The sequence below is a fragment of the Octopus sinensis genome, linkage group LG8 (assembly GCF_006345805.1).
Source record: "Octopus sinensis linkage group LG8, ASM634580v1, whole genome shotgun sequence".
Lineage (NCBI taxonomy): Eukaryota > Metazoa > Mollusca > Cephalopoda > Octopoda > Octopodidae > Octopus > Octopus sinensis.
Window position 1 is genome coordinate 29013003 of NC_043004.1, and position 13482 is coordinate 29026484.

Genomic DNA, 13482 nt, shown 5'->3' on the forward strand with positions numbered 1-13482 from the left:
CATTAATGTTTATAACTCCCTGACTGCAACCCTCAGATGGGTTGGTGGTGGTGATGGTAGGGCTCTTTCAATTATCACCCAGAAATAAATCCCACGCTTTTAATGAATCTGTGTCTTACTCGTTCTGACTATTTGTGCGACTGTTATGCTTGTATGTATGTGTATGTGCGTGAATCTGTGTTTGTGAGTACTTTTTGATATGTACAACATATGTCTGTATGCAGACTATATGAAAGCGTAGTTGTTGAAAGGTTGTGTATGTGTGTTCGAGTACGTGCTTGTTTGCGTTTATACATCCTCCTATTCCCAACACCCTCGACATACTTCTCTTCTCGTAGCATTGGCACTCTTCCTACTCCTACTTCCTCTACACTCTTCTTTTTCCCTCCTTCGTTTTTTGTCTTCCTTTCATCCACAGCCATATTACCGTCAAGCTAGTGAAAGACAGAAGAAATAGTGTGTAATAAAAGCAGACACGAGAAAAAGGAGGGGGAGAAAAAAAAAGAGATTAATGAAATAAAAATGGTGGGAGTGCAACCAATATTATTAGAGTGAGTGAAATGCGGAGTGAGAGAAAGAGTAACAGATTAACAGTTGAAGGCAGCAGTGAAATATGTTTGGAAAAATACATTTACGTTCTGTTTTAATCACAGGACTCTTTTGAGATGTTTTTATCCATTCACTCACTCTATCTTCGACGCTAGAACTGCTGCCTTTTTACCTTACCAACATAAAATAGTTTCGGTGAGAAAAGTGGATGTGTTATTTCCTGATTTGAATGGAAGGGTTTTCATGTCTCTGTCTCTTACTGATACTCTCCTCGTTAAGTGAGTGTTAGAAGCTGAGTGGAGTACAGTACAGTTCTGCGACTACAACTGCAAACGTCGACGTCCTCTCTTGCCTGCATTTGTTGTTACTTTTCACCTATCCCTTCTCTTTCACTTTCCTTCTTCTCTACTAGATTCTTCTCATTTTCGTTCTTGCCCCCCTATCACTCGTCATCTCGATGTTCTTTCTCACTCCGTTAAATGTTACTCTAGCTTGCCGACTGTGTGTGTGATTCTAGTCTTGTTTAGATTAGTCTGTTAGATGTGCTTCATTTGGATATTTTTAAAAATACACGTTTATTCGGAAGACGTTATGTAGAAGTAGACGGTGTATTATACCCTTGATGGTATACCAATACACGTTTTCACTTAATTGTATACATATACACTGGATACCTCCAGAACAGTTAAGAATTTAACTGGATTATAAAACAAAAATATGTATGTTAAATAGCAATTAGGATAAGCTTAAATTAATTGGTCGAAAAAGCAAAGGAAATTCTGGATTACCATCATAACTGAAGGAGCTGTTATATCTCTTATTTAAAGGAAATATTACAATTTTGATCTATGAAACGCCAAAAACAATCCGGCACTGCCGGTAAAGTGTCGGCTTTTTCGACCACACATTCGCAAAATTCTGGACCTCACACTACGATCGCAAGGGCTAAAGCCTATGGATTAATGTAAGTACGCAAAAAAATATATTTTAATTGCTCCTTCATCGCTTCTTACATTTTATTGTCAATATTTGTCATATTTGCCAGACATTATACATAACTCTGTCATTTATTATTCTTGCTGCGACCCACTCTATCATCTCGGCCATTTTTTGTTAACGTATTTATTTTCATCGTACTCTCTCCACACCCCTCTGTTTATATTTTTTCTATACATATGAAACGAGACTGTTTTCTGGCATCTACTGGCTCAACTCGACAATCTATGCCGTTTTCATACATAAACACACGGAGCACACACGGACACACAGACACATTCGCACAAATACACGCACAAACACACACACACACACATACACATGCCTCCAGCACAACTCTACTATTTACTTCGACTGTCTATGCCGCTATGTTATACATTTGCCTTGCTGAATTTTCCTTTCTCTTTCTCTTCTTTCTATTATTCCTATTCACACATCTACCCAATCAACTTAATTCTGATCTCAGATTTATTCAGCTTTTTTTTAGTATATTAGTCAATTAAAATACGCCTATTTCTCACAACTCACTCACTCTACATTACACTTTGTCATCAATCTGTCTGTCTCTAATTTTCTCTTCAGCCAAACATAACCTTACTTCCCCCACCACTCTTTTACTTTACGTTCACATTCTTATCATGAATACACACACGATTCTTTCTAACTCTTAAGCGCCTTTATTTTTCTCAACCTCGGTCATATAAGTACTCACATTTTGTTTTTCAAAAGTCAGAGGTGTATATTACTCCTTTCCGGCTTTTAATCTCGCTTTTTCTCACAGATGCACATAAGACACACATACACATATATACGCACACTCTGACACAAGCACATGCGTGCGAAGATACGCGCGTGCTCTTACTCGGGCATAAACGCATACACGCATACGTACACAGTTATTCTTTCTTACAAACACAGGCACATAGCTCATATGCACATATGCGAATGTACACACACTCACACAGACTTGCGCACATTCACATATTCATGAGGCATATGAATATTGTGTACATTATATGTAAATGTAAATAAAAGCTAGTTGTTTTCTTAATAAATGCTTTTCATCGCATGTCTTATATTTCTCATTAAATGTGTAGCTTATTGTTATAATATCTAACATCTAACTAACATTGGCATCATTTGTTGCTTGTGAGGACGAGTGTTGCTAGACCAGGTAGTAGTGCTGGCAAAGATTGTAGCTGCAATGCAATGCAAAGAGAGCAGCAATAGCTTTACTGATAGTTGTAGTGGTAATATTCATATTAATATTACTAGTAATAGCATCAGTATTGGACAGCTATGCTGGGGGAAAAAATAGAGAAAAAGCGTGTGAGCTACCAACAATCGTTTCATGTTTCACCATAATATGGCTTATCTATATTTCAACCTGTTCCAATATTACAAGCGAATACCGCTTGTTAATGTTTGCTTTATTTTTACCCTACATTACCAGCTGTAGTATACATATTTATCTGTTCTCCTGTTCTATAATTATTAGAGCATTGTTAATGTTTGTGTTTTGTTCTCAACATCACACAAATGATTATTAAATGATTGTTTTAATTTGTGTGTGTGTGTGTGTGTGTGTGTGTGTGTGTATGTGTATATAAATACACACAGACAGACACACACACACACATATGAGCATGGATGAATGAGAGTGTATATCAATTTATCTCTCTCTAAAAATATATATGTATCATTCTTTCTATTTGGCTTCTATTGTTTACACATGTATATCAATTAATATTGATTTTTTTACGTTAGCACAAGGCTACAGATTTGTACTTGCCGTTGACGGGCAATTATTTTATCGACCTTGAGAGATAAAGTCGACTACGATATGATTTGAACTCAGTAAGAAGAGGGAGTAACTAAATACTAAAAATCCATTTATTTAACTTTACTATTTTTTGTACTCACACAAACACACACACACACTACGCACATATATATGCATACACACCACATCACACATACATATAAACAAATATGTATGTGTGAGTATACACTTATATATGGCATTCTCTTTCTCTCTCTCTCTCTCTCTCTCTCTCTTTATACACACACATACATATTTTATGAGTGCTTGTGTGTGGTGTGAGCGTGTGTATATTTGCATGTACATTGGAGAAAAATATATACAGATAGATAAATATAGAGGAGAAGAGAGAGAGAGAGTGTGTGTGTGTGTGTGAGTGAAAGGGAGAGAGAACACATATCACATATATTATAGAGACAGCAAAATGGAGAAAAAGAGGAATAGAGATTACTGCTGTTACTACTACTACTACTACTACTACTACTACTACTACCACCACCACTACCACCACCACCACCAGCACCACCAGCACCACCACTACCACTACTACTATAGCCGCTGCTGCTGCTGCTACTACTGCTGCTGCTGCTGCTGCGTTTGCTGTTGCCGCTACTAAGTCAACGTTGTGAAGATAAACGGTTTATCTTTATTTTATCACGGCAAACTAACTGAATAGCTATTAAGCTGAAATAGGTCACGTGGCTTTTGTGTTAATAAAATACATTGTATTTGAATTGACTCGGTTTTAAGAATATATTGACGTCATTGGTGCCATTTCTCTGTCCCAATAAAGATCCACCATTATAACCGCCCTCCCCTCACTGCGTTGCTACCACCTCCGTCCACTATTGCCATCACCACCGCCGCCCTGTAGTAGCAGCAGCAGCAGCAGCAGTAGTAGTAGTAGTAGTAGTAGTAGTCAGCAGCAATACCTTCGTCTCGCCGTGTAGTTATGGTGTTAGTGGTAGCGTAATTTTCGGAATTAGACTGCAGACTTACTAACGCGCACTGACTGTTATATTTACCTTCCTTGGCAGTAGTCCACATTATTAATTCGTTGTTACTAACGACGGTATTTCTGATTTTAAATTCTTGTCCTTCACATAGAGTATAAATATCATTTTCAAAGCCACACATTGCATGGCTATTTGACGAGTAAACATACGGGCTACTATGGTACAAAATATGTGAAATAATAAAAATAGGGATTGAATTGTACAGCACGAATATATATATATATATGTGGGGGGGGGGGGTGCGCGCGCGCGCGCGTGTGTGTGTATGCGTGTGTGTGTTTGTGTGTGAGCGTGTGAGTCTTGTATAATATTGCTACGTTGAATGTTTTATTGTTTAAAACAATTTTGTTCAAACTAAAAGTTGATATTGAACACCCAAAAGTATGAAGATACATACAAGTATGGCATTTCACAGTTTTGCTCTGATCTTAAATGCCCCAACAAATACGAATCGATTATAAACATATGTCCATACTTAAGCGAGTGTTGAAATCCTCCAAACTGCTGGCTGTTAAGCATATGTGCAAAGTGTTTTGCAATCAAAAGGCTCTCTCAACTATATTCAAATTGTTGAATTGGCAGGTTGTTCAACAATCGGTAGTAACGAGTATGCAAGCAACATATCTATTTAAACTGTTGACGTGTGCAGTATAAATTGTAAGTTTACAGAACAAGCTATTGACGTGTGCTAGTCGGTTAAATCTACAATTGTCAGCTGTCGACGTTGATAATTGACCAAAGAGTAAACTGTAGATATATATTTATTGATACATGTAGTGTATCCTGATTTGTCTAAATTGGTTACAGTGGCATTATTAGTCTTCAGTTTGTTTTGCATCATTGCTAAATTGTATTGTGACATCATCACGCTTAGTCGACTTATTAATACTATGGTTTAGTACCAATAAGTGCAATTTTTGTGCGTTTAATGATTGCAGGCGCTGATGTAAGATATGTAAGCAATGTAAACGTTAATATAAACATACTCAATGGCTTCACTCAATACTATCGGTTGATGACACGTGTCAAGTAGTTAGTTTTCTGAAATGTACCGCGAACTGATGATACAGATTTAAAGGCAATGAGAATTACTAACGACAACAGTAGTCAGTTACTAATAACAACGGGACCAACAACAGAAAATGTCAGTAGGAGAGCAAGATTGAATTGTATTTAATCTACTTGCAGAATAGATTGATTAAGTTTAAATGTTGATGTTTATAATAATCGTCTTGAGTTTGGATGAATTTTGTGATATCTCTACAATCGATGAATACCTTTTAAACATGATTGGAGAACTAATATTAAAGATCTGTGCTTAGAATTTTATGATTCTTAAACTGCTTGGAGGTTTTATGATGTTATTGTTTACACTTGCAAGTATGTATGTATGTATGTATGTATGTTTGTATGTATGTATGTATGTATGTATGTATGTATGTATGTATGTATGTATGTATGTATGTATGCATGCACACACGGACGTATCTATCTGTCTGTCTGTCTGTGTCTTTATTCAATTTTATTTCAAGATTTCTTGCCAATAGAAAAAGAATCGGTTTCCATCCTAGATTCAAGGTTCTTTATTGATATTTGACCAATATTAACAACGTATTTTTGCATGTATGAGCGTATGTATGCAGTATTTGGAGTTAGTGCATGTGCAGATTTGTATGTTTTGTTTTATGAATATATTCTCTTGCATATATTTACATATCTTGACGTGCCATATATATTTAAATGGAAAACTTTAGTGATGATTTCGATCTGTAGTCATCGAATAAGCTTTCTCCTTTCTGGTTTTGAAAAGCCTAATTTTTCAAGATTGGTTCTCAGGCAGTTTGTTACATATCTCAGTGCCCCCAATAATCACTGGTATACATCTGAAATTGTAATTCGGGTAAAATATGTATGTATGTATGTATGTATGTATGTATGTATGTATGTATGTATGAATGTATGTATGAATTTATATATACATATAGCTACATGCGCGCACGCACACACATATACACGCTTACACACGCATAAACATGCACGCACAACACTTAACATGATGTATTGTGGAACATGTATCAAATAACACATGTAACATGTGACACTTTCACATTTATACTTGAATTTTATTGCTTGGAAATATTTTCGGTGTAAATATTCAGAGTTGACTTTACCTTGCATTTCCTCGAAGTCGCTAAAATATATATGAGTCAATGAGTCATGTACTACAATCAATTAGATGGCTATATTCAATCGCAGTAAATTTTTAATTTTGTAACGCATACGGGCTACTGTATAGATATATGTGTATATGTATGCTTGAGTGAGTGAGTGAGTGTGTGTGTGTGTGTGTGTGTGTGCGGAGATAGATAAATAGGGAGAGAGAGAGAGAGAGGTAGCTAGCTATATAAGTTTCAACTTTAATATGGATTTCCATTTGGTGTAGCTTCATAATTCATTGTTGTTTATTCTCATTTGAAGTAATCTTTATATGAAGCTTATAGACCATAAGTAGAAACCATTACAGACCATGTGCTTAGTCAAAGTGTGTTTGTTAACAATGGAATATGCATCAGTTTAGGATATATTTTGTTATACTAGAGAAATAATAAAAAAAGAGTCTCTAAAATGATATTCTTTCTCTAAAATTCATGAAATATGTGCACTTCTAAATCAATTGTTTACATTGTTAAAAATGTAATTATAACCTACTGTTTTTACGAAATATTCGACAGCTTGTCTAACAACTATGTATCAAGAGTGATTATACATATTTTTATTTTTGCTACCCGTATTATTCTAAACTTGTCACAGAAGACAGTTTTATTGATTAATATATTCATTGAAAATGACTTCCGTTTCTTGGTAGTAGTAGAGAGCAAAATGAACTATTGAACTGCAAATATCTAGTATTTGTAATAGCAAAGGTTACATTTTCAAAAAAGTATTTAAAAGATTTTAGTAATAATTTGGTAAGTGTTTCTAAATTCTAAATTCAGATTTCGAGTTAGTCGACGATAACCTTGTTATTTTATTAAACATTCGGGAGGCATTGTTGTAAAGTAACAATTTCGTATAGTTGATTTGAAATTAGAAATGTGAGACACGGAATGAGATATCATCAAATATTTTCATTAATCTATAATTTTCCATCATTCAAACATCTTTAATAGTTTCTTTTGACTTGGCAAAGGCATAGAGTTGACGGTTTTCTTTTTTCTTTCGCAAAGTGGGTGTATTATTGTTATTGTAAATTAACCCAGATTAGCCCTGATTGAGAAGGCCTATGATTAAAATGAATCCAGTCATGACCTTCCTGGTTTTTTTTTGGTTTTTTTTGAAGAATGTCTTGGGCTGCATTATCCGGTCTGCTATTTCTTTTCTCAAGTTAGTGGAGTGTGATTTGGGAGATATTTGATTGTTGTTTCTGGTAGGTTGAGCAATTACCTCGATGGTTACCACAGTATTATACGCGGTAATATTCACTTGGTAAAATAAAATTTGGAATATTGATTCCTTTGGATTGGATATTTCTTTATAGTGAGGGGGAGAAATGTCAATTATAATCTCCATGTTTTTGTGCACTGACTCGGCTCTAAGCAGAAATTAAAACTGCCTCAGCATCTCTGCGAATCTGTCCTTGCAGCTGACACTGTTTAACTAATCAGAATCTTATATTTTCAGAAAGAAAATGGTTTGTTGCGATGTACATCCAACTGCCGAGTCAGTAATTTACTTCCAGCTAAGTCCCCTATTCGCCAGAAGTTTACCACTTGCTATGATATTGGTTTCTTTTGCTGAAATCACGTAATATAGTTTTAGTTGAATGAAATAGTGTATTGTCACGTTCAGTTCTTTTCCATGTGTACATCTAGTGTAATTGAAGTGAAGTTACTTTTTACTGGTTATTGAAATGCATTGAAATTTCAGTTTGGAAACCTTGTTGCTCAATAGCTATGATCTTGCACTCTTTCAGGTGTAGGAATAGGGTAACCCAACTTCACAGTTCCTTTTATCTGGGAACTCAAGAACCAAAGACGCAGCTGTTCTTCTAGTAGAATATTACTGACAAAACTACTGTATATTTCAACGGATTCCATAAGTATGTATTTTGTCTGAAAAGTTCCAGATACTGAAACAGTTGAACGTCCCGAACCAAGAGATACAAATTCAAGAAATTCTCGACTATGTGTCATACAAATGAATTTCTTTTGTTGACGAATATGGATTTTCACCAGATCGCTTCCCTACAACTTTGAAATCAGAATTAGGAGGTCTGCAACATTTTCTACTAAGTGACCTGCTTTGATCAGCAACAACCAATTTTAACAAAATTACATGCCTGAAAGCCTACCGCACATATACATATCAAGAAAAACTATCGATACGGCTGTAAGCTGCGGCTGCAACTTAAACTTGATGAGTACGTCGTCAGTTTTCAGTGCCGAGTGCAACATTTCCTCTCGGCATAAATTAAGTTCAGGGTTAGGGTTTTGCACTAAAATGCATTAACTCTTACTACATTTCTTTCTAGTCAGAAAACCCTTTTGGGTCGGTACAGTTGCTTAGTTTAACACCAATATAATATTGGTTCCGGATTCATTAACCTCGGAAATATGAAATGTGAGGTTCTTTGCTTAATTTTTATAACCAATGGATGTGTTAATGAATGGAAACATTTACAGAGAGGAAAAGCTGTTTAAAGGTTAGATAGATCTGTCGCAGCGATAGAACAGGTTATACATTTTATATATATTAGAATGTACATTAAAAAACGATTGAATCGTGGAAGACACAAGTTGGCTATTTAGAACCACAAAGACCGTTGACGTAAATATTTATTATTTGTAATAAGGGGTGAAACTGTTCGTCGTTCGAAACTGCAACTTGGACACTGACATATGCTGAGATGCAAAACATTCCTCCTTTTTCTGAATGGCTAATGTCTTTCTGAATAGTTAACTTGTGCCACTCACACTGCAATCGTTTTAGTTTCGACGCAATCATGCAAGTATATCTCCATATATATATATATATATCTATTAAAGTCGCCCGAGGTAACGGTGCAAAAACTGCACTTACTGAGAATGTGGTTTAATACATCAAGGGAGATATTTTGTTTTATATACAACATACACTACAAGAATTTCCTTCCTCGACTGTGAACTGGGTACCACAACGATTTCGGCACCTTCCCTCCAATGGTACCGAGCTGCAATGATACTTCCAGAAGATATTCGGGTTGTTTTGGTTCGTCCTGCTGCATACTATTTCGTTATTTTTGTAGCTACCGCACAAAACCGAGTGCATTTGTAACTAATCCAGTCTTGTAGAAACTATTCATTATTTCTTGATGAGTATATGTTCTTTGCTATCCCCTTTGATCATTATCTTGCAAATTTCTGACATATTCCCGTTGAAGTAATTTCTGCTTCCCTCTTTACTTTGTGAATCACTGTTCTGCTATTCTTCCCAAGTCCACTGCTAGCGAGGTGGGATATGATGGATCTAGCTACAAACCATTGCAAGGTTTGAAGTGTTCGGCACATCTTTTGGAAGCATAGCATACTGCCATCCTCATACCTCACTAGATTCATATTTAAGGCTCTTATTTTTAACAAGATTGTCATTAAAATACTTCCGACTTCTTCGCTGCTATTCAAAAATATGTAGGATCAAATGTAAATGCTGTCACTGCTATACACATATACACAGACATACACATATATACACACAAATGCATCCATAGATATACAATATCATTTGGAATGATTGTCTACATACTCTGAGAATACTTAGTAAATTGTTTAGAAGTTTGTCTATGTATTTATCAGTCATTGCTATCGACTTTCCCTTCACTGTCTTTCTCTTTCTCTCTCTTTCTCTCTCTCTCTCTCTCAGTCTATACATGTGCACAGTTATTCATACATGATAACTCAAACACATGCGTATGCAAGCACATATTTGGTCATACACGCACGTACGCACATATAGACAAGAATGGGAAATGAGAAAAGGCTAAAACTAATTATCAAATCATTGATCGTCAGGAACAAATCGGCCAGTCATTTTACTATAAATATCCTTTAAGGCAATAACTTTAATTCTATAAGTTTGACTATTAGAAATATGTATGAGACGTTTCACCACAAACAATCGTTTTATCCAGAGTGTAATTTATATCTCTTTTGTGCAATTCTAGTGAAATTCAAGTAGAATTCTAACTCTTGGGGTTCGTGTGGTCATGAAAGGTGCATATAACTTTACTTTTATTTTTTATTGCTTTTGTCATTGTATTGCAACCGTGCTCAGATAACGACTTAATAGGTTTATTCACACATATCGGGTGCAGTTCTTATTTCAGTATGGTACTTATTTTGTCAATATCTCTTTATTGAATGGGTAAGTTACGGGACCTAAAGGAATAGAACCTAACGTAAATATAAACGCAGCTACAGGCGCACATACATACACATAACACGCACGTGTACATCCAAGCTCATATACAGATATATGTATGTATAAATACAATGTCCGTCTGTACAGTTACCGTCTACCAAATTCCAGTATCAGTACCGGTCATCCCAGGGCCAGTTTTGAGAAATACACGGAACGTACAATTAATTTAATATTAATATTAATAACTTTTTCTCCTGTTTCTATAATCGAACGCGTATCCACACATTTATTGTCTCTCTCCCTCCCTTTATCCCCCATTCCCCCCATCTCTCCTATCTTACTTTATGCATATATATTGTGTTATATTATAGGGACATATCAATATTGATTTACTCTACACTTAGTATTCGTAGGGCTTCGGAAATTTGTTGTTATTGGACATAGAGCAAGTAAAAGTAATTAACAATTTGTAGAATGAAATAAAGAAAGTGTCATTTAAGGACGTGACGTACACATGTGGAAGAGTGTCGAAGCCGAGAGCAAAGTATTGCTCATATTCTGCCAGTGGTTAAAAATAATGCTATGTGGTTTAGAAAGTTCAAGAATAGCACCTGATTTTGGTGTGGTGATTGCATGGTTTCCAGAATGAAGAAAGTGTGCTTTGGCGTAACTCTAAGCAAATCTGGGATCCTTTCAAAGTATCAATGTTGCTGGTAATGATTGGTTAAGGTGATATTTTCCGAAGGGAATAATGTTTTTGAGATAGGGGCACGACCTATATCAAATGTATTTCATGGCAGGCATCTCCAAATCGTAGACTTTAAGCTGAATAAAAGTATGCATCTTAGTGTGTACGTGCCCGCGCATGTATATCTATATTTCGATTCGGTTTATGTTAAACATTGATTCTGGTTTGTGATAAATGCAATTAACGTGTGTATACAATAGTGAATTTTCAATCCAGTTGCTTTTTCGTTGATTAGAACAATGTATGTGTATGTATACACACACACACACACACACACACACACACACACACACACACATATATATATATATATATATATATATATATTAATAAAAGAAATAAAACATATGCATATATGTAAACATATATGTACGTACCTACCTCTACATGTACATATACACGCATATATGAGTAATATATATATATAAGTGCGAAACATAAATTTATGTCCTCTTAAATTTTGGCACAAGGTCAGTATTTTCAGGGGAGAGGTAAGTCGATTACATCGGTCCCAGTGCTCCACTAGTACTTCTTTTATCGACTCCGAAAGGATGAAAGTCAGCCCAGGCGGAATTTAAACTCAGCACATAAAGACAGACGAGATGCTACTAAACATTTGCCCGGCGTGCTAACGATTCTGCCAGCTCACCGCCTTATGTCCTCTTAAATAGTGAATAGTTATTTCAATGCGTGTGACTTAATTTTATCTGTTGTGTCTCTTCGTTTACATTATATTATATGTAGCTCTGAATTCGATGTTCTTCGGTATATTCCTTGGAACATTCCATGAAACATCTGTACGAAGTTCCTTTTGTTAAAAAATTATCTTTATGTATGCACAAGGTAGTAAGCTGGCAGAATCGTTAGCGCGTTCGACAAGATGATTAGCGGCAGTTTTTCTATGTCTGTATGTTCTGAGTTCAAATACCGTCGAAATCAGCTTTGCTTTTCGTGCATTCAGGATCGACAAAATTAGTAGAAGTCAAGAATTGATGTCGATGTAAACGACTTATTCCTCCCTTGAAATTGCTGGCTTTTTCCTCAGAATTTGAAAAATTGTACTACGTACGTATGTATGCAGTTATACGAGTGTCAGCTTATATGTATGTGTATTTATGTATATAGGTGTTTGTACACACAAACACACACACGCACACACGCATATATATATATATATATATATATATGTATGTATAAAATTTCCCTTACCATCTCATTTCCTTCATAGAGTCATATGGATGCCTTCGTGACCGTGACATGTAGTATAACTTAAGCAATTTTGGACTACAGCTGATTTCTTCCAGAAAGAGAACCAGACAAATAGACAGACAGAAAGTGAGGGAGAACAAGAAGAATCTACACTAATAGAAGATTGAAATTTTATTTATAGTACTCATAAAAGCGAATCACAAGGCTTACCTGAGCGAAATTTGGACTCGGAACGGCTAGGCGAACGATTACCGCAAAGCAAGGCAACCTCAGCCAGCTGGGGACACACACCTACAGACAGACAGACAGACAAACAGACAGGCAGGAAGACCGGCAGACAGGCAGACAGGCAGACAGACAGACAGACACACGCACCCTGCCACACACATTTGGTGTCGGAGCTTATCATGCTTTCCGAGGAGCTCAGGTGATTAAGTGTACATTACTCTCTTGAGCAGGACGTGCTCAACGTAAGGTGCTGTAGGTGCTAGTTTTCAAGTGAAGCGGCTCGAGCAACGTGAAATATAGTGCCTAATCAGAAGACGTGTCGTCTGGTCCAGGAAGTTCTAAAAACGTGAAATTACGTAATTCTACACACATAGACAGAAGCATGCTCACTAGAAGATTATAGTCGAAGTTCTTAGTGTCTTTTAAAAGTGCAACGTGATGATATACATACATACATGGATGCGCACGTACATACAAATATGCATACATGCATGCGTACATACATATGTATACGCACA

General features: G+C 36.0%; 1 protein-coding gene across 1 annotated transcript in view; it reads left to right on the forward strand.

Moving 5' to 3' along the window:
* Positions 1-456: 456 nt before the first annotated feature.
* LOC115214994 (protein split ends-like) overlaps positions 457-13482 on the forward strand; it is a 184620-nt gene continuing 171594 nt past the window's right edge. Inside the window, exon 1 of the mRNA XM_029784105.2 lies at positions 457-1513. Within this exon, the coding sequence (XP_029639965.1) occupies positions 1398-1513 (116 nt within the window). The 5' untranslated portion in view covers positions 457-1397. The remainder of the gene's footprint in view (positions 1514-13482) is intronic.